Here is a 21,078-nt window from a genome sequence, read left to right as displayed (position 1 = left end):
TGGACTGTGTGTGTGTGCATAGTTTACCTGGAGAAGAGATGGCACCACAATGCACTATGGGAAGAAGGCAAGCCGGCGGAGGTAGTGAGATGCTCTGGGCAGTGTTCTGCTGGGAAACCTTGGGTCCTGATATTCATGTGGACGTTACTTCAACACACACCACCTACCTACACATTGTTAAAGAACAAATGGACCCCTTCATGCTAACGGTATGCCCCGATGGCAGTGGCCTCTTTCAGCAGGGTAATGCGCCCTGCCACACTGCAAAACTTGATCCGGGATGGTTTGAGAAACATGAAAATGAGTTCAAGATATTGACTTGTCCTCGAAATTCCCCAGATCTCAAGCCAATTGAGCATCTTTGGGATGTGCTGGACAAATAAGTCTGATCCAAGGAGGTCCTATCTCATGACTTACAGGACTTAAAGAATCTGCTGCTAATGTTATGGCTGATTCAAGGGGGGGTGGCAGCTGTATGGGGACAGGGCACCTCACATCTATGTTGAATGGATGGATGGACATACAAATAGACAGATAATATTGAAATAAAGGTTTGAATACACCCCCCTACCATTAGCAGTGTAAAGATTCTCATCAATGAGTGCAGAAGTACTGTATAGCTGAGCAGGCTTGGGTACTATGCCTGTGAACAGAAGGTCACCAGTTCAGATCCCAGGGTCAGTAGAGGTGGACCCTTTGAGCAAGCCTCTTAACCACCAATTGCTCCACTGTTTGCTTCCTCAAAAAAGTATGCTGCCTTAGGAAAAAAAGTGCTTAATACATAAAATTACTTCTATGACTTAATAAGGATGTGTAAAACACAGTAAACACAAAACTACATAGAAGAACCTTTAGGTAAAAGAAGAATGCTTTGGGAAGATATGTTTAAATTAAACTAATTTTGTGATATTTACATGATTATTTGTGTTTCCCAGTGGAAAACAAACAAGACACCTAGGGGGGTATTCCACATAGCAGGATTTCTTCATTAGCCAGATAACTTGTAAGAATATCACTTATCTCTCTTACTATTGGACAGCTTGCATGTTTGGCTTAAGTTATCCAGCTAATTGGGAAGTTCTGTTTTGTGGAATACCCCCTGACATCGGAAGAACCCAAGTTGGCATCCATTTGGCTTTTGTCCTTCAAATTTAAACTTCAGCTTTTAAAACTTTACCTCCGGTGGGAAAGCAGCATCCCTCACTACTTTTAGTAACACAGCTTGAAGGGGAAGTTTGTGAGCTGAGACTGTCCATGGACGTTTTATGGTCATAGCTTGCTACAAACTTACAACAAAAAATTCTGCCCTTTTTCCTGTCCGAAAAACTGCTTTCACACGCTATAGCGCATGCGTAAATCAACATTACATCTCCAAAGTCTGAAAAATTTTGTTACCCTCGCATGCTTAGCAGATGCGGGGATTAACGTGGTTTATCTTAACCGTTATTCATATTTTGTTGATATATGTGTTTATTATATGCATTAATTGCTACTTAACCACTGATGAAGACCTTTTACCATTTTATTACATTCATACCCTGGCATTAAATTTCTTTATATATAAAAAAAACTGTTACCACACTGAAAACTATAGGTTGCAGTTTCTGGCAGCAAAAAGCTCCATCGTTGTAAAAACCATCCCATCACACTGAAAATGATTAGTAGTTTCTGCCAGCATAAAACATGTAAACAACTGCTACCCCCATTTAAACTATATGACAGTTGTTGTGATATCTATTTACTTTTTTTAAATGCTTATACAAATGTCCGTTAAAAATTATGTGGTTTGGCTAAGTAGCAATTAAAACCTGAGAGATATAACTGAAAATTTCTGTCACGGTAGCAAATTCTGGCAATGCGGCAAAAAATGCCGGTGTTCTGTCATAAAATCCTACCTATCGAGACGTGCTATCGAGCCTTTCTGCGCGTGTGCAGTTCCACCGTTTTGGGATTAGGGTTAGGTTTTAGGGTTAGTGTTTTATGGGGTTTTGGGGGGTTAGGGTTAGGGCAAGTGTTAGGGTTTGGGCTATCGATTAGCACTACGGTAGCATTTTTCGACAAGGCAGCATATATCGACAGAACACCGGTGTTTATACATCGAGGATGTGGGAGGAATCTGGAATACCTGAAATATCGAATAATAATACTGATATCAAGTATAACGAAAGAACACACACACAGAGAGAGAGAGAGAGAGAGAGAGAGAAAGAAACTTTTTTTGCATTTTGCATTTTTAGTTTTGATTGCAGTCACAAGATTTATCAAATTGAGTTTCCCCTTGTGGGAACCGAAAAGGTGGTCCCCACAACGGCAAAAAATAGCTGTTTTTTTTATCACATATCGTGGGGACGTTTGGTCCCCACAATGTAATATATGCATCATCACCCCCCCCCTCCACACACACACACAAAATATTATGTGTACACGTATAGAGATTTAAAAATACAACAAAGAAAAGGAGGGCAGACACAAACAGCACTTCGTCAAAATAAAACCAAAATCCTACAACTCACACGCCAACATAAATTATATGTTATTAAAAATTAAGTGTGTAATTCGAGACGGTCACAAACAAGTAAAGGAATATCCATTATTAATTCAATCGGTGTTTATGGTATATTGAAGAAGAACTACGTCTACATAATATAGTAACTTTGTATTCATATTCAAATTCAAACGCACTAACTGTTGTTTCTATTTAATAGTTAAATTATAACTGTCGGCAGGTTCACTCAAACGTGAACTTTCAGTGCTCTTATTGTCATGGTATACAGAGTATTGTAGAGTATTAGTTACGCGAATGATTTTTGTCCCATGCATAACGTAAAAGACTCCATTAGTCTGAGGGAGTGAAGCTGGGCCATACAAAGGGACTTTCGGGGAAATGGGTGGTCAGCGGCGAAGGAGGTAAACACAGTGAGTCATAACGAATAACATTCGTTTTTAAAAGAGGGGAAATCAGACTGGAGCCGAAAACGGGAAGCGGGACTCCCGGCCCTGATGGCCCACGCATTCATTTAAGTCAGCACTCTCGTTACTTGCACCCAGGGGTATAGAGAAAAGTTTTGCACCCCGCCTCCACGGCAAAGCGTCATCTTGGGGGTGGAGGGCACTATAGAATTTGGGCGATGGGCTAGGCACCCTTTATCTACCAGGGCATCCGTGCCCCTCCGGCGCCCCAGCTTCAACAATTTATTCCGAAAGGTGTAATTTAAATTTATATGCACTGTACGTCTGTATCTGCTCATTGTTGGTGTGAATCTGAAATACGCACAAGTATATTTTAATAAGAGAACTATATAGAAATATAAAATCAATAAAAGAAAAATAAAACTATTTATCCGATACAATCCGATATAGTTGCGTACAAGCTATAGAGTAGAGCCTATGTGAAAGAGGCTTGTGTGAAATAACGTTAAACTAACATAAAAGTATTTTTTTCCCAAATTCAGACACTTTGGATATAGACGTATTATTCTACGCGAGGTAATTAATTGCTGCTTATGTAAGGTGATATGAGGTAAGTTGTTGGGATCCTACTGAGGGACTTTCCAGTTGTTCAGGCTTCCTGTGCTTCACGGGCTCCATCCAATCACGGCGGAGAGCTGCACACTTTCGTTTTTCCACGCCACTCTATCGTCGAAGCCCGTTTGCTTCTTCGCTCCTGGACGGCGTCCGGTTCCTGCAGTAAAACCAGAAGCGCGTCTCGGCGCGTTTTTGCTCCTTGTCAGTGTGAATCACCCGACAGAACCATTGGAATGAGCATGACAGAGACCAAGCCGCTCCCCATCATCCCCGAGCAGGACCTGGGGGACGTGGTGCTCAGCCAGACGAGCGCAGGCGTGTGTCTCCGCGGATGGCACCGGGGGACCTCTCGCTGGGTGTCCCTTAAACTCCTGTCTGTCACTGCATGTCAGGAGAGGTGAGTCAGCTCCATTTCTTTTTTCATCCAGTATTAACCAGGCGTATTATTAAAACTGTATGAATATAAATCGCTATATACTTGAATCGTAGGTAATACAGTTATATGAAGACAGCTGACCTTTGCTAGCAAGCACATCTGTTATTATATACATTAATTTTCAGAGGGATACCGAAGCTGTGTACGTCCTATGATGGACCAGCTTCCCATTCGGTGTGAATTGTGCATTGTTTAGACTCTAACCTCAGTGTATCTCAGGAAATTAGTCACTGATAACGTGTACCAGCTCTCACAGGAGGGACTCGGAGCAGTAGGTAAAAATCTAAAAAAGTCCAAAATTGGACCGTCCCACCAACAATACCCAGCTTTCTGCCCAAATGAGAGTGCTGAACAGGTAAACACTGGTGAGACAAGTAACCACTGGACAGATAGGTGACCAGTGGGTAGGTGGGTAATCACTGGACAGATGGGTAACCAGTGGGTAGGTGGGCAATCACTGGACAGATAGGTAACCAGTGGGAAGGTGGGTAATCACTGGACAGATAGGTGACCAGTGGGTAGGTGGGTAATCACTGGACAGATGGGTAACCAGTGGGTAGGTGGGTAATCACTGGACAGGTAGGTAACCAGTGGGTAGGTGGGCAATCACTGGACAGATAGGTAACCAGTGGGTAGGTGGGTAATCACTGGACAGGTAGGTAACCAGTGGGTAGGTGGGTAATCACTGGACAAGTAGGTAACCAGTGGGTAGGTGGGCAATCACTGGACAGATAGGTGACCAGTGGGTAGGTGGGTAATCACTGGACAGATAGGTGACCAGTGGGTAGGTGGGTAATCACTGGACAGATAGGTGACCAGTGGGTAGGTGGGTAATCACTGGACAGATAGGTGACCAGTGGGTAGGTGGGTAATCACTGGACAGGTAGGTAACCAGTGGGTAGGTGGGCAATCACTGGACAGATAGGTAACCAGTGGGTAGGTGGGCAATCACTGGACAGATAGGTAACCAGTGGGTAGGTGGGTAATCACTGGACAGATAGGTAACCAGTGGGTAGGTGGGCAATCACTGGACAGATAGGTAACCAGTGGGTAGGTGGGTAATCACTGGACAGATAGGTGACCAGTGGGTAGGTGGGTAATCACTGGACAGATGGGTAAACGCTGGAGAGATAGGTGAACTTTGGACAGAACCGCTGGTGTGGCTGCCTGAACAGGCTACTTCAGGATGTACAGAGCAAGACTGGGAAGAACTGGAGGAACAAGGACAGAGGGCAGATATACAGGGAAACCAGGACCACAATACAAACATATAAACAAAGATTCCAGGAAATGCATCTTGAAAAATGTTTCCTGGTTAGTTTGTATTTAAAATTAGACCAAATAATCTCTATAGGGTTCAAATCTGGACTCTAACTGTAGGTAATTTTTGGGTTTGGCCCAGGAGTGAATATTTCTACAAATTCTAGAATGTGGAAAAAAATACATCACAATGTTCAACACATATGAAATACCAACGCACAGTTAAAAATCTCTAAATGTTGCATTCATCAAAATAGCCACTATTTGCCTTGATTCACATTTACGGATTCCAGGAGAGATGTGCTTTGTCACCACTCATATAAATTCTGTCTCATGCGAGTCCTATGGGACTTGAGGTCTGAGCGTTGGGCAGACCATGTCATCAGTTAGTCGCGTTTCATTCTTCGCCTTATAATTCCTGCATAACTTTGAGATGTTTTGTATCACTTTTCTGAAGAATGTAGCGCTTAGTCTTGGTAGAATAGCATGACTTTGGAGTATGCAGTGATAACACTGCAGGTTGATTGTCATGAATTTGATAAAGATCACAAAGTCTGTCTGTCACCACAGCCCATGGTGCTGCCTCCTTGATGTATGACTGGCATTCACACATACCAGTGTCATGTTCTCACCCTCGCTGTGGCTAACAATCCAAATATAGACCCAAATATTTCAAATTTCGATTCATTAGTCCATGACACTGACATCTATTAACAGACAAATTTATACATATTACAATAATTATGTTTTAAGTAAATAACTCAACTTAGGACAGATAATGTAAGAAACATTTCTTGTAATCTTCGCTTTTGCTGTATTGTTCAGGCAACAATAGTTTGGAACTTCAAACAAAAAGATGACGTTGTGTTGTTTTGTTTTGTCTACGCTGGATAAGACACCACAAAGAAAAGCCTGCCTGCAGTTATTTTCATTGTCTGCTGCTGATTCCACACCTTAGAATCTGAAAGATGGTGTAACCCTGTCATCACCATGGAAACCTTGGTCACCAGGATACCAAGATTTGGTCCATAGATACCAAACAGGGCTTGGGTGTGTGTGAAGGGACTGTTGCGGGTCGGTGAGCAATATCTTTACACCTCTAACTCTACCCCCACAGGTGGTGGATCAAGTTTCTGCAGGATGTATCCCTTGTCAGATGTACCCAGTCAGAGCGGGTTCTGATTCCTCTGGGTGTGTATGGGACGTGCCCCCATGTAGGCCTGGTGTCAGAGTGGATGCAGGAAGGATCCCTCCACACCCTTTTGTATGAGGTACGGGACCCAAGGATGTTGCGTTATATAATGATTCATAAGCAGTTTGTTCCAGAACTTTATTACCCCTCTCCCTGACATTAATCATATTCATGTGACTGTGACAAGTTTAGCCCTAGAGTGTAAAAGTCTACACACTTGTTCAGGATATATTAACATTTGTAACTGTTAATTGTTAAACATTTTAATAATGGTAGAGATTAGGTTTCAGTTGAAAGCATTAGGAAATGGGCACCCATTTGTCAAATCTGCTCTTATGAAGTAACTTTCATTTCCAGTTTCTCTGGGATTGAAACTGTACATGTAAGACCACAGAATTCACAGTGATTGCTGTGGACCTTCTCTTGCCAATGGCTTCCCCTGGCAGACGCGGCTGTATCCCAGTTTGCCGCCGCCCCTGACGCTCCGGATCCTGCTGGACGTGGCTGAGGGACTTTCCCACTTGCACTCCCTTCAGCTGCTACATCTCGCCCTCAGGCCAAGCAATGTGCTGCTGGACCGGCAGCGCCGTGCCAAGGTGCTCACCCCCACGCAACGCGGGCACAGATAATTAAGTTAATTTCATATAAGTTTTGGTATTTGTTTGTTTATAATTGCATAACCAAAAAACTTGATATAATTAAATAGTTAAATTAAATAATTAGTATAATTAAAATATTTTTAAATTATGGCTACATGGTGTAAAATACCTTATTCTTATTTATTTCTAATTCTCCATCCTGTAGAATCTTTGGGGTTGCCAAACTTTTAATGTCCCCAGACCAGTTTTTCAAAAATTACACGAATGATCAGTAAAATTTGCTGAGCGGGGCGGTTGGGGGGGGAGTTCCCTAGTTACACGCTGCAGTTGTTGGCCACCATTGCCTCAAATAACACTACCTACAATATACCAGCCTGTTTTCAATTTAATTAGCTAAAATCACCCATCATCCATTTTGCACGGTTCCCCCTAGACTGGACCATAATATCCCACAATAACACTTGCGAAGTACGGATGGATTCCATCGCTAACATGGTGGAATACTGATGTATGGGGGTTAGGAACCCCTACTGTAGGGTACATTTATACTACATTGTAGGAGTATATTTATATTTTAAAGATTTGATTTTGTGACCTGTCCCTTACAAGGATGTGATTGGTCCCCTTACTGACCAATAGAAACATCTACCTTCTCTGCTGGATGTTCCTCAGGTGTGTGACTGGGGCCAGTGGAAGGAGCAGAGCTCTGGGCCCAGGAGCAGACCCTGCTTCAGGGACCTGGTCTACCTGCCACCTGAGGTCTTCTGTGGTGACCCTCCTTCAAAAGAAGCAGATGTGTATAGGTGAGGATACCCACAATGCCGTTCACTCCTGTCAGCATTTTACCATTTCAACTATTCACTGTTTGATACTCAAACTTATAGAGGTAATGAGCACTTTTTACTTTTAAATTAACTACTTAAACTTAATTAATGCTGTACCTATTTTCAGATGTAGGCTTAGCAGGACAGGTTAAACTCCTTTTTAATTGTATGGGTTAGTTACACCCTACGAACTTACATAATACTCATATTCCGGTAATTAGAAGTTAGAAAGGATTGGATCATTGAGTCATAGGATATACCTAATGAAAAATAATTTATTTCTGGGAGTTGAATGTTGTTGATTTAGAAAAAAATAAAAAGGAGTGTGGTTAACTGTATAATGTAATACTGAAAGGTAAATGTAAAATCCGAAACCGTCACAGAGATATCAACGCATAAACGTTTCCTTGATGGTAGTTTCATAAAGTAAGTGAGTATTTAGTTAGTATTATGGTTTGTCAAGGGCAGGAGAGATTAATAACCAGACTTGACTACCTTCCTCACCAGTTTTGGCATCATGATGCTGGAGACTTTGAACCGAAGACTTCCTTGTGAAGGTATGACAATGGAATATTAATGAATCTGTGGTTTTTGTAAAAAAAAACACCAAGTGCCCTCAACTGTATGTACACATCTGTGAGCTGGTCCAAGCTTTGTGTATGGAGTAAGCTGCGTATGTATGCAGAAAAAAAACCGGGATCGATGTATTTAACTGATAGCAGTTTTAAAAGGGAACCTTTTCTTATACATCACAGTGTCATACAGTTGCATCACTCAGGGATAGAGTTCAAGTTTATTGCCCTATGAGCAATGCACAATGTGATGCTTACTCACACTGTCAGTTAACAGTATGTTAAGTTTAACTCGGTAAGGAGACAGGAACAGTAAAGGCAGACAGCAAAACAGAACAACTACATGCTGTTAAAGGGGCCCTATTATGCTTGTCTGATTTTTCTCTTTCCTTCAGTGTGTTATATAGCTTTATGTGCATGTAAGCGGTCTGCCAAGTTGTAAGGCCCTAAGTACTCTTACCACAGAAACCACTCTTCTCTTATCTGCCTGAAGCAGATTGCTGGAATTCCAGCTTACGTGGTGAGATCACCTGGTAACACAATCTGCAGACTGCACGGCGAGGAGGGAACATGAAGGGCAGGCTGACCAGTTGGGGTTGGGGCTTAAAGCTCTAGCATTACACTCCGAGTGAATAGAGATGTACAGTAGGAGAAAATGATGTGTTTTTGGAACATTGAAACATGTAAATCTATTCTAGTAGACCCCAAAAATACAATTATGAACAGTGAAAATGAGCATAATGGGGCCCCTTTAAAACAACAATAATATATTCCCCAGTTTGCTCCATCACGTCCTTGCCCCAGCTAATCCCTACTCCTCCCACATCCCCCACCCTCTGTCTCGCTGGGCTTGGGCGGTATCTAATTTTTCATACTGTCATATAGACCATACATCATACCATGGTATAATGTATTTTGAAAAACGTCATTCCAGTATTTTGAAATCTTGGGGAGGGGGGCAAGCCTATCCTACACACTCTCCCCGCCTTTCCAAAAAATCTTTATTAAAAGCCCAACTTTGTGTGACCTTGTGTGGTTGGAAATACATTAAGTCAGACAAGGAGTGTGTCGCAACAAGAGCAATCGGTCATTCATACTGGGGTGTGCCATGTAAATGGGGGCGCCGGGTGGCTCAGTGGGTTGTGCCTGTGATCAGAAGGTTGTTGGTTTGAACCCCCAGCTCCAGGGCCACTGCATGCTGGCTGATCCTGTCCCCCCCCAGGCTTGCTCTCACCTATACATTTGTTTGAGTGTCTCATGAAGAGCAAGATGGGGTCACTAAAGTATCACTATTCTTTTTAAAAATAATTCCCATTAATTAGTGTACCTCTGTGTGTATGTGCGTGTTTTTTGTCTGTGCATTACTGTCACTCAGCACTGCTCAAATTTGACCCATTTAAAATCTCAACATGTCATTCATCTAGTTCCCGCAATATACAGTAGGTTTACAGCAAAATCCTCTTCGTGTTTTCTCTTGTGTTGCTTGCCAGTCTCCTGTACTGATTTTTTAATAGTGTAGAGCAGGGGTCCCAAACTCAAATCACCTGGGGGCCACAAGTGTATGCAGATCCCCTGATTGAAAAAAGTAAAAAAAAAAGCGAAGTGCAAAATGAAATATTGACCTACAGCACAGACTTAATAATGACTTAGAAACACGCTTAGCCCTCATGGTGGTGAAGTAACCTTGTAACACAATCCTTACTGGCCGCCTACCTGCAAGAATCTGTCTGCAGACTGTAAGAAAAGGGCAGAACGTGTAGGCCACGCTGACCAATCAGAGAACACTGAGCTCATCGGGGGCTGGGCTTAATGCTCGTGAGCTGGTAGTCAGAGACCTCGGGTACAGAGGTTACTCAGGGTTAAAACAGCTCCCATGTGGGGAGTTTCCAAGTCCTTCACTCCTATTCATCTCCCCCCATACATAAGCAGGTGTCTGGAGCCCAGCAGGCCTGCAGATTCATGTTACCCGTCAGGCACAAAGCGGCGCGACGCCCACAGACCAGGCTCTCTACCACCTGATACTCCGCTGCTGCAGCACTGCCCCCCACAGCCGCCCGTCAGCTGCAGGTGAGGATTCACAGCAGTGCCATCTAGTGGACACTCCATGACATGCACATTACAGTCCCATCTTTACACCCACTTCCATTGTTAGTTAGTCCCTAAAATATGTAGCGGAGGCCGGAGTCATAAGTACAGGCAGTTCTTGGTTTAAGAAGGTCTGACTGGACAACTTGTATTTACGAAAGGATTGCCATAAAGCATATTATTTAAAAATTCGGATTAAATACAATGGTTCGTAATAATGTACACATTACTTTGTGACTCCCCTGAAAACAATACATGGCTTCATCGGTTCGTCGGCTCAAAGTCTGTAGTTACTTTTATCATTACTGTGCAATTATTATTATTATTATTTTTCCAAAAAATAATAACTGCCCCTGTTTGCAAACTACCCCAACACTTTTGATGTACAGTAGCTAACTTTAGGTTTAAAATGGAATAATATAGATTTGCAGTAAGATTTCTTGTGCGAGCGTAAGAGTCTGAAAGCACGAGTGTCACACCAGATGCGTGAGAGTTGGTGACCCTGCTTGAGGCATGTCGTTTCTTCACTTGTGGGACTTCTTCTAATGAAGGGCCATTGGCAACAATAAGTGCCTTTGTCTCAATCTTTATGAACCATCCATCACTTTCTTTTCCTATAAGCCAGTTAAGAAATCAGTGTTTTGGTGACATAATCATTACACACCATGGCGTCCGTTTCATCCGCGGTCTTTTGTTTGTACCCAGAATGCACAGAGGAACTGAAAAAGGCCCTGGCAGCCTATGATTCTAAAGCGCTGACCACAGCAGTGCTCCAGTTAAATGAATGCAAGGTAATTAACGGATTCCTCTTGGACGTTTCATTCTCAGTTCCCAGCTTCTCACACCAGGTTTAATGTCTGCTCAGGACCTCCTCAGAAAGTGCATATGAAAGCGTTACCCGAAACAGGAGCATTACTGCCACAGAATTGCTTTCCGTGAGGTCACGGTATATGTTTCTGCTTTTTTTTTGTTGTCCAGGAGAGGGCAGTGCTCAGCTGTAAAGAGCAACAAGCCTTCGAAATGAAGGTGGAGATCAGCAATTTGGATGTAAGATAAAGTTTTATTTCTAAGTATTGATAAAAAAAAAAACATATCTATATGTGTTATTTTGTAGCATTTTGGAACTTATTGGTGTTGCTGTACTTGTAACTGGTACCAGTTGTACTAGACGTATCTATCTTTGCTTTATTGCCAGATGTACGGTGGCTGTAGGCACCCAAAAAGCGCTTGTACCAAGACGCTGCTGCTGAATCCTATCCAAGGACTCACTCCAGTCCCACAGATTCCCAATAAACTTGACGCATCCCGGCAAAGCTCCTCCCCTTCCTCCTCCTCAACTTCGTCCGGAAAGGCCAACGTTTCTGGTAAGAGCTTATATCTGCGATGGTGCAAGGCGCTGGGTGTCTGGGCTTGGTGAGGAAGGTTGTCAATATGCCCAAATGACATCATGGACTGGCCCCAACAAGTGTCACATGGTTTTGTAGGGGGCATGAATGGCAGTCCGACCCCCCCAAATCGGCTTCGGAGCCACACTGCGCCAGAGCCCCTCCCACAGAGCAGGGCAGACAAGACAGGTCCCAGAAGGAGCTCCTCCCCCTTTCCGCCATCTGCCTGCTCTCCCATCCCTGACCCCAACACAGCGCTAAGACATCACTGTGAGGGTAAGACTCTACCTCTCGTTGTAGCCTGATTGGACCTGCCTGCACTGCGCTTGGTCATCTGTGTCAAACCAGTCACTGGATGCAGGAGAATGGTGGATTTAACACATTTCCCAAACTCTCCCTGCTGTGAATCCCACCCCCTCCTTAAAATTAAACTGAATTACTAAAAAAAGAAATTAGAATACCAACAAGTTCAAACAGAAAACTAAACAGACTGCATGACAGTGAGATTTAAACATTATAGAATTTTGCAACACGGTTGTAAGAATGTGGAAATCGGTCATACGTGCTGCAGTTAATGACCTTTACACCGTTTTCCTAACAGCTGGCGCGCCGGGAAACAACTGCTGCCAGATCCTGCGGGAGAGACGCGAGGACATCGTGCGGAGAATGACAGAAGGCCGCCTGAATCACCTGCTGGACGTGTTGCGCTCACGCCGCGCCCTTGGCCGCGAGGAGTACGAGCTGATCACGGCGGCACTGACGCTGGGGGGCCGCACACGCTCATTACTGGACACCTGTCTCTGCCTTGGGGAGCACGTGGCTGTTTTGGTGGTCTCCACCCTGGGGCTGGTCTCCACTGCAAACACCCCCAGCCCCTCCCACGTCACACACTGAAAGGGCACAGCGAGCCCCCGGATTCCCAGCGACGCTGGTGTCCTTCTTGGCTTAGTTGGGGTTTATGTCCCCATTGCAGCAATACTACAAGGTTTATTGCTACTTATTTATAGACCATTACTGCATTTATTTATTAGACCATACATATACAGAGTAGTTTTCATAAAACTGCAAATCAGAATCATTTTTTTTTATTATTTCACCGCAGGAATGTATATTGTTATTGCTTAGTGTGCATATCATGTTAGGGTTAAAGGTTCAGATTATTAGATTAGATCTTTTTTTCTGGTTTTCATGTAGTCTTAGGTCATTGTGGTTTAGTGGCCATTTGGGAGAGTACTTTGCAGTTTTCTTGAACCTGTTCCAGAACCCAAAATACAGGCAAAGTACTTAGTGGGTTTATCATTAATTTTGTTGAATATATTGTTCAGTAATTTCTTACTCGGTATCTTGTATCAAGACCAATGTGACATAACGTCCATTGTATTCCACCTGGTTTACCGTAGCTGATGTTTAATTATTTACATTGTAATGCATTAGGTTCTCTGGCATAGCTTTAAAATATTAAGATATATTATTTAACCAAGTCATCTGATATCAACAATACAAAGGATATAACAGAGGCTACTTGATAATATAGAGGCTATTCATGCATACCATATGCTACGGTAGTTTCGCACATTAAAAACAAGTTTTGAACTGAATATAAACTGCTATAAGCTGATTAACATTAGAGTTGTTTGAACAACAGGTAGTACAAATTATTGGTCGGACCCCTCAGTGACAATTAGGCTGGAGCTACCACACAGTACTGCCATCCATTGGACAGTGGGAGGTGCCGTTTGCCAAGAATCTTCACCGGCAAAATGCGAATATCCATAGGCAAAAAAAACCTCATTTAAATATACAGCAAAAGTACCAGGGCCTGTTTCCCTCATGCACCATAGAATCTATGGAAATTTTACTATGTAAGAATTGTAAGTTAATTATAACAAATCTTGGGCCTCTTAGAAGATGCTTGTCACAAAATTGCATTGCCCATGACTGATCTTGGGAAAGGTGCTATATAAAAATAAATTGAACATTCTCATGTACTGGTTGTTCACTGCCAAAGTAAGTGAGCAAGGATTCACATTACAGTAACCCTTAGCAGGGCGCTATGCATGATTATGACGTGTCAATTGTGAAATTTCCAGTTTGCATTTATTATCCTACTTTTGTCATGTTGAGTCCTGTTTTGTTTTGACTGCAAACGTATAAAATCTAATTTAATAAAGGCCCCTTCATTACATACCACCTGTTGTGATTGTATGTAGTGACCTCTAGACAGGCGGATGCAGCCTTAAACATTAGAAATAAATCAACACCGAGCTTCGCACAGGTTTACCACAATACCGTTGTCTGGTTTTGGCAATTTTTTCAGTTACCATAGCGATGACCAACTTTAAAAAAAAAAAAAGCTTTGGTGAATTATGATTTACCATCCATTTGGGTTAAATGTTGCGGAAGCTTCTCGATTCTCTGTTGGGAGATTTAATCACGAGTCGACCCACAGCTATTTACCCGGTTGCTGGTGTGTGGCATTTAACTTATGAGCAACTCAACCTTTTTTTAGTGACTTTGTAAACCACAGCAGCAGCAGAGGACCAACATTAGCTCCTGCGGAGAAGCTCGTTTGTCACAGCTTCCTTATAGACACACAAATAAGAGGAAGTGATTAAGGAAGTCAAGCGTCTGACACTTTGCTAGGTCTTGGGGAAGAATTATGGCCACCCCACTAGTGATAAAGCCATAAAATGTAATAGTGACACAGGAGATAAGAAATTAAACTGTTCAGAAACTGCCTTGTTAAGAGACCAGCAGCACAGCTACAAATCTAATGGACAGCAAGACACTATAGTTGTCAAAATCGAGAATTTTATTTCCATTACTTTCCAGCTTTTTCACACTCTTGGGGGGTATTTTACGAAGCAGGACTTCTTGCTTAGCTGGATAGCTTATTCGCTTTAAGGTAGTCTGGCTAAATGGACTACACATTCATCCACTGAAATGTAGCTCAGACTACCCTAAATCTGACAAGTGATCCGGCTAAGCAAGGCTAAGTTTTGTGAAACAGGCCCCTGCTCACACATGGGTATGTGAACAAGCAGCCGCAAGATCAGAGTACCCATGATACACCTATTCCTGTAGGAAGGTCCTCGTTCCTGTAGTTTTCAAAAAACCAGTACAAGCGGCGAGTGAGTACACATTTGCATGTAATATGCTCATCTCCAGGCCTATTTCTAAGCTAATACTCTTGGCAGAGTCAGACCAACCTGTAGCACTTCTGTCCCAAATTATTTCGCAAGGACAGAACATGTACAGCAAGTCGTCTGAGGCTACGGATCACAGGGGAAGAGAAAAGTAACCCTTATCTAGGATACTAAGTTAATTATAAAATATATCATGGAATTTGTTTTTTTTTCTTTTTTCTTTTAATGAGTCCAACAGTCTTGACATTAAACTTTAATAGAAAGAAAAGCCTATCAACATATTTACAAAGTTCCAACAAAGCACAAGATACACACTCTCACTTATTCAGTGGACATTCCAGCTACACACAGCAAACAACCTTACAAACAAGAGTAGGAAGAGACTCTCAAAAGGCCTGATGTTTCAGTCTGAATCCAAATATTCTTCTTCCTCATAGTCCTCAAACTCTTGGAGGACCTCTCGTCGGTATCTCTGCCAGGACCGCCGGCCGAAGCCCTCGTCATAGTCACACCCTGCCACAGAGTGCACAAGGTTAGTGATGCAATATCCACCAGATAAAAGCTGGCTTTGTTGCACTACTTAAGTATCACAACCATACTTCTTGTAATTTCATATAGAGCTTGGAGTTAGACTTACTCTACACACCACATGTTTCTAGAGAACAGCCAAAGACGTCAGCAGAGCTAGTCAACTGCAGTTGACTCATACAATCCACACAAATGATAGTTCTGCTAAAGATATTAACCCGTATAGCGCTCCTCCAAGTCACTGTTGTCCTCACTGCCCTCCTCATCTGGATAATCGTTCCTCCAGTTCCCTTCTTCATTCTCATCATCCTCATCCTCATAGATTTCTTCTTCCCTGGGGTCTTCCTCTGGCACCTAAAACCAGATCAATGCATCCATGTGAAACACCAGTACAACACTTCAGCCTCTCCCAGGTGGAACCAACATGTAGGAGAAAATTGTCTTTAGATTCCCAGACATTTTCCATCAGAAGTAGAAGGAAAAAAATATAGATAGAGAGATAGAGAGAGATATAGATAGATAGAGAGATAGAGAGAGAGAGATATAGATAGATATAGATAGATAGAGATAGAGAGAGATAGAGAGAGATAGAGAGATATAGATAGAGAGAGATAGCTAGAGATAGAGAGATAGAGATAGATATAGATAGATAGAGATAGATATAGATATAGAGAGATAGAGAGATGACTCCTGAATACACTGACTACAAATGAGAAGGCTTCCTGCATCCTGTCATGGTAACATGGAAGTCAAACTCACCAGGAACCACATCACAGCATGTGGACAAATGGCAGGAAAAGCCAAACCTTTATAGCTTTTCCAGTTTCCCCATTCTGGGTACCAGATCTCAAACATCACTATTCTAAAGTCATTCCAGTTATACATTCACCATATAAATGAAAATCCCCCCACGTGTAAATTTAAAATGGCGCAAATTCAAAGTTCACGCTATCTGGTGTCAAAGCAGAGATGCCTCACCAGCTCACGCTCCTCCAGGTATGGTTTCACAGAGAGGATGTCTTGGATCCACCCAAGAGATGCATCCTCCTGGTAGTAGAGGTCATAGACGTAGTCATCATCCTTCTCACGGTGCCCAGCGCCCACACCATCCCCCGACACGCTCAGCTTCTCCCGGATCATCTTTATGGAGTTGCACAGTATGTCTTCAGAGTCAGAGGTTACAGTCTGAAAAAGAATAAAAGTAGAGTATGAGATGCTGATCTATTAACCAACATCATTTCTGCACAGATCTAAGAGAACAGTAATTACTTTAGCAGAATCACCTGCTAGGCGGAAATCCACTAGATTTGTTTTAAGGGAGGCTTTGAAAACCTTTGAATGGGGGCAGATTATAAAGGTAGCATGTTCTATCATTGATTTCCTTGGGTTGGGGGGGGGGGTGACTTAAACATGACCATAGAATCCAGAGCATGAGATTTAAAAAAAGCTGCGCTCATCACCAAAAAACAAAAACAGAAAAACTACAGATCACCTAATCATCATGTCTTACTTCCTCACATAGTAAGAAATGGAAAGGTCAAGAGAAAACATGATGCACAGACTGCATAATGACTACGTGATGTCTATCACACACCTGCCTTTATGACTGCATTTAAACACATACAGGGGCTACTCTCCCTTGAACAGGACATTCGGGTTTCCATTCAGAGCCCCTGCTGCAGGGGGTAATACTTTCAAATGGGTTCATATGTTTTCTAGGAGAGGATTTCCATCCGGGCAGCATAAAGAGCCAGCTTTGGCTGAGCTGTTCTTTTGGGAACAACTGGCTCACAAGACGTTCAGTGTGCTGGGGACTGGGCGCAGTGCGAGGAGACCCACACCTCCGGAACATGCATCTTTATACCCCTTATCCTGGTCAGGGTCTTAGTGGGGCCTGGAGTCGGTCTCAGGCAGAATAGGCCAGGGTACACCCTCGATGGGATGCCAGTCCATCACAGGGCACATACATGTGTACACACACAGTGCATATATCCCTATCATTGTGGGGACTCAATTTCTACAGGCATAACCCCAGCATTGACACCCTTAAGTCAAACACGGCCATTTAGTCCCCACAATGTGGTAAATACAAACACATGCAGAGTCATCCCGAATGTGCAATTCTGAAAAAATGTCGAAAAAACTACCTGGACACTGGGCTTTTCACCCTCCTCGTGCACAATGTCAAACACTTGTATCTCTCTCAGGAGCCAGTGGGCGGAGCCATCCTCCCGTCGCTCTGCTGCCTCCTGCTGGCCAGCCTCTTCTGCCCTCCTCTCATCACTCTCCCTTTCAGAGGGGGCTTCGAGGGGAGCCAGACCAGCCCTATGGCTGGACAGGATGCGGTAGCGTTCCTCCCGCCGGGTGCTCCACTTAATGCTGCGGAGGTCCCCGGCTATCCTGTGGGCGCTGCCGGCAGAGGGGCGCAGGGCGTGAGCCATGCGGGGGCGGGACAAGGCCGCTCGGACGTGGGTCTGGACCGGAGCATCCTGTGCAGGAAGGAAGGACGGACAGACCAACCGTGATATCAGTCAGTGTCCCACCCTGGATGGAAAATATTGACTAAAACTAAAATAAACATTAAATAATGAAATAAAATAAAAAAACAAAGCAAGCCTTGAAAATAATAAAATTATGTAATATCATAATGAAATTACATGCAATTAAATCAGGATAGAAAAGCAGGCAAAGAAATGACATAGTAGATGTATACGTGAATCGCTGTTTAAACTACACCCTTAAAGGCCCAGTATAGCAAAGACCACGGTCCATGCTGTTTATACCCAGACTTCAACCACTGATGTTATTCAGGGTAATCTATTGTTTATTTAGACAGACTTCGTTTTTACACAATGTATATTTATAGTCTGCATTTGTACCGTCACATCTAGTCATACTTCCTGGCAGTATGACTCATTATTAAAGCCGTAAAGTTGTATCCCTGCTACATTAGAATCTCCATTGAATACGTGTTTATATAACTATAAAATGTTTACACTAAAATCAGCCCTTATTCCACGTTGACTGATGGTGCCAGTGTGTGCTTTCATGCGCATTGGGCTTGTTGGGATCAGTGTCGTTATCGTAAACTAAAACTGAAAGGAAACCGGAAACTGAATAAAAGAAAGTAATGTATGAACTGAAATAAAAATGACAACTTTGATTTGCAGAAAGTACCGTCACACCACCAACATCTTTTTACACTGTTTAACCACAATATCTCCTCCTTTAAAAGATGTCGTGGCTGCTAATCTGTCCCTTTCTTCGTGACTTCAGTGCTCATCACTTGTGTCGCAAGTGGCGTGCTCCGCTAACTTAATCTATTAAGCATGAGGAAAAGCCAAATTTATACAGATTACAATCTTTTGGGCATCACAATACACATCTCATTAATACTTTTAGGCATACTACTAATCTGCTTATGGGTGAAAATATGTTCCTATAGTGACAAAAAGCCCACGCACATTATGCCTTGCAATGGCATACAGTTTGTTGTCGTTAAAATTAGCTTAAATGAAACAGTCAAGTTGATTTTCCGGAGGGTAATTAATCATTGAGATTATTCGACCAATCAATAGTCGATAGATTAATCTACCGAAAAATAATCGTTAGCGGCAGCCTTAATTTCCACCACCTAGTATTGTTTCCACCATTGTCCCAGACCATGTACAGGGTGTGCTTTATTGTGTTGATGTTGAAAGAAATGTTTTACAAGACGTAAGAATCTCGTCTTCTAATTGTGCCATTGCAGTTGAAATTGTATTGATTGAAAATTCTAGGTAAATCAATAGCCTGTAACCATTTAAAAATCAGGGTGAAAGCTTCAAGCAGTTGAATTTGAAATGAACATTAAGCAGACAGACACAAAGATGACCTGGTTGAGAGAACCGGAGTTCTAGGCACCTCCCTGGCCCATGCCCCTTGAGGTTCCCCTGGAGATTCTGCACCCCTTGAGCTCCAAAACAGGAACTGCTTGCATTTCACTGGCTCTGTACTCAGCACAATGACAACCAGGGGCAGACTAACTTCTCTGGGGGTCCTAAGCTGACATGAGTAGGGGCCCCCCTAAGTGAGCCATTTGCAGAGGCGTAGCAACAGGACAGACAATTGCCTGGGGCCCCATTCTGGAAGGTGGCCCCTGAGGGCGGCCGATTTCATAGTACTTTGCATGGACAAATCTGTTTTATTTGCACATTCTAGTGGGTATAATATGCGTTTATAAATTTTTTTGTTGATATAATCGATAAAGACTTCAAGACAATGATGGTAATAAGTTTTGCCATATTGGGGGAGGGCGAGTTGGAGGGCTCATGGAGTTTTCTTGCCAGTGTCCATAAAATCGGCTCTGGCTATTTGAGCTATTTTTAGAGCCTTACGGTACGTCCACCCCTGATGACAATAAATTGGAATCTAATCTAATCACATCTAATCGCTTTATATACAGCCTCAGTCTGAAACGAGAACCACACAAGCTTTTCCTGGAAACGACTGGAGGTTAAAGTTACCGCAAATAATCAGGCGATCAAGTTTGTTTCAGTCGCAATTTAACCAGAAAGTGCGTCACGTCATGCAACATCGATTTTAAAATAAACAGATCTTGGACCATAAATAATATATTGAAATAATAAATATATATACAAGATTCCTGCACAGGGATGAAAAGCATCGCCTGACTGTGAGACACACACCTGATTTTGTAGTTTATTATGTCCAGTCTGAAAATGGCAATTTTCGCGGTTATAATGCAACACAACTGGTTCGACATCTAAAAAGTTACTTTAATTATGAATCAGACTGGAATGGCTGGAAATACATTAGAGTCCGCGGCCCATTTAGGAAGAGTTTCTACAAAGCCAGTTACTCACCCATACACACAGACCATGGCATAGCCATTATAAAGCAGCTAGAGCGCATTTCCGAAAATGAGTTGTTTTGTTGCTTAAAAACTGAACAAACAGTTAAGCTTTACACACAGGGCAGAGTGTCATACGGCACTAGGAGACCGGTTAATTATCAGTACTTTAAAACTACTTATACCGAGATTGTAACCTAAATGTTACACATATGTCATCTTAAAATGCAGCCCCTTAAAAATAATGTGACTTACTTCCAGATAACCCAGTGGCTAGTCAGTCTAACGCATCGAAACATTCGTATTTCGCAAAAGGGCTAGACGCGCACATCATCCGCCTATCCGCTCACGCAACGCCGAGGCTTCAAGGCGGCCTGTACCTGCGAGGACACGGTGGCCACCAGCTTGAAGACCGAGTTCTCTATTTCCCCCTCTGCAGGTTCTGGAATAGATTCCGCGGCTGACTGTGCTGCGGTCTCAGGCCGAATCCGCTTACATGCCAGCAACAGCGCGTCCGCTGCATCCGTCCCCCGTTTTCTTTTAACACGAAGAATGGTCGAACTCGGATTCATGGTCTCTCTGCTTCTGTTTACGGCCTGTGATTCACACGGCAGCCACTAGGAGGCGTTAGTCAGTTAGTCACCCGATATTATCCATTAGAATGGTTCATCCCG

At 42.9% G+C, this 21,078-nt stretch overlaps 2 protein-coding genes across 3 annotated transcripts; one reads left to right on the top strand and one right to left on the bottom strand.

Annotated features, from left to right (window-relative positions):
• Positions 1–2,713: 2,713 nt before the first annotated feature.
• LOC111846146 (receptor-interacting serine/threonine-protein kinase 2) lies at positions 2,714–14,063 on the top strand. Of its 2 annotated transcripts, none has more exons than XM_023816087.2 (11): positions 2,714–3,922; positions 6,339–6,492; positions 6,860–7,009; positions 7,685–7,815; positions 8,344–8,393; positions 10,338–10,475; positions 11,199–11,284; positions 11,472–11,540; positions 11,689–11,857; positions 11,978–12,154; positions 12,480–14,063. In XM_023816087.2, exons 1-11 carry the CDS (start codon positions 3,759–3,761, stop codon positions 12,770–12,772), a joined length of 1,581 nt encoding a protein of 526 aa, XP_023671855.2. In that variant the 5' UTR covers positions 2,714–3,758; the 3' UTR covers positions 12,773–14,063. The 2 variants fall into 2 exon arrangements, with proteins under 2 accessions (XP_023671855.2, XP_023671845.2); XM_023816077.2 differs by having other exon boundaries at positions 10,335–10,475.
• Positions 14,064–14,669: 606 nt separating this feature from the next.
• On the bottom strand, positions 14,670–21,053 carry slc7a6os (solute carrier family 7 member 6 opposite strand). The gene is made up of 5 exons (XM_023817900.2): positions 20,785–21,053; positions 17,700–18,041; positions 16,531–16,737; positions 15,771–15,906; positions 14,670–15,537 (listed from the first exon to the last, which is right to left on the bottom strand). The coding sequence occupies exons 1-5, from the start codon at positions 20,974–20,976 to the stop codon at positions 15,428–15,430; spliced, it is 987 nt and encodes a 328-aa protein (XP_023673668.1). The 5' UTR covers positions 20,977–21,053; the 3' UTR covers positions 14,670–15,427.
• Positions 21,054–21,078: the final 25 nt, after the last annotated feature.

This window comes from Paramormyrops kingsleyae, chromosome 11 (assembly GCF_048594095.1).
Source record: "Paramormyrops kingsleyae isolate MSU_618 chromosome 11, PKINGS_0.4, whole genome shotgun sequence".
Taxonomy (NCBI): Eukaryota; Metazoa; Chordata; class Actinopteri; order Osteoglossiformes; family Mormyridae; genus Paramormyrops; species Paramormyrops kingsleyae.
Note: the sequence above shows the minus strand (reverse complement) of the source record. Positions and strands in the feature narration are given on the sequence as shown.

What these genes read in the sequence shown, in the direction of transcription:
- LOC111846146 (XM_023816077.2), top strand. Translation starts at nt 3,759, where the DNA reads ATGAGCATGACAGAGACCAAGCCGCTCCCCATCATCCCCGAGCAGGAC. An exon ending in CCGAAGACTTCCTTGTGAAG is followed by an intron (nt 8,394 to 10,334) that starts GTATGACAATGG and finishes CCCATACATAAG; the next exon opens with CAGGTGTCTGGAGCCCAGCA. An exon ending in CAGCCGCCCGTCAGCTGCAG is followed by an intron (nt 10,476 to 11,198) that starts GTGAGGATTCAC and finishes GTTTGTACCCAG; the next exon opens with AATGCACAGAGGAACTGAAA.
- slc7a6os (XM_023817900.2), bottom strand. Translation starts at nt 20,976, where the DNA reads ATGAATCCGAGTTCGACCATTCTTCGTGTTAAAAGAAAACGGGGGACG. An exon ending in TGGCCACCGTGTCCTCGCAG is followed by an intron (nt 18,042 to 20,784) that starts GTACAGGCCGCC and finishes CTTCCTGCACAG; the next exon opens with GATGCTCCGGTCCAGACCCA. An exon ending in GTGAAAAGCCCAGTGTCCAG is followed by an intron (nt 16,738 to 17,699) that starts GTAGTTTTTTCG and finishes ATTCTTTTTCAG; the next exon opens with ACTGTAACCTCTGACTCTGA.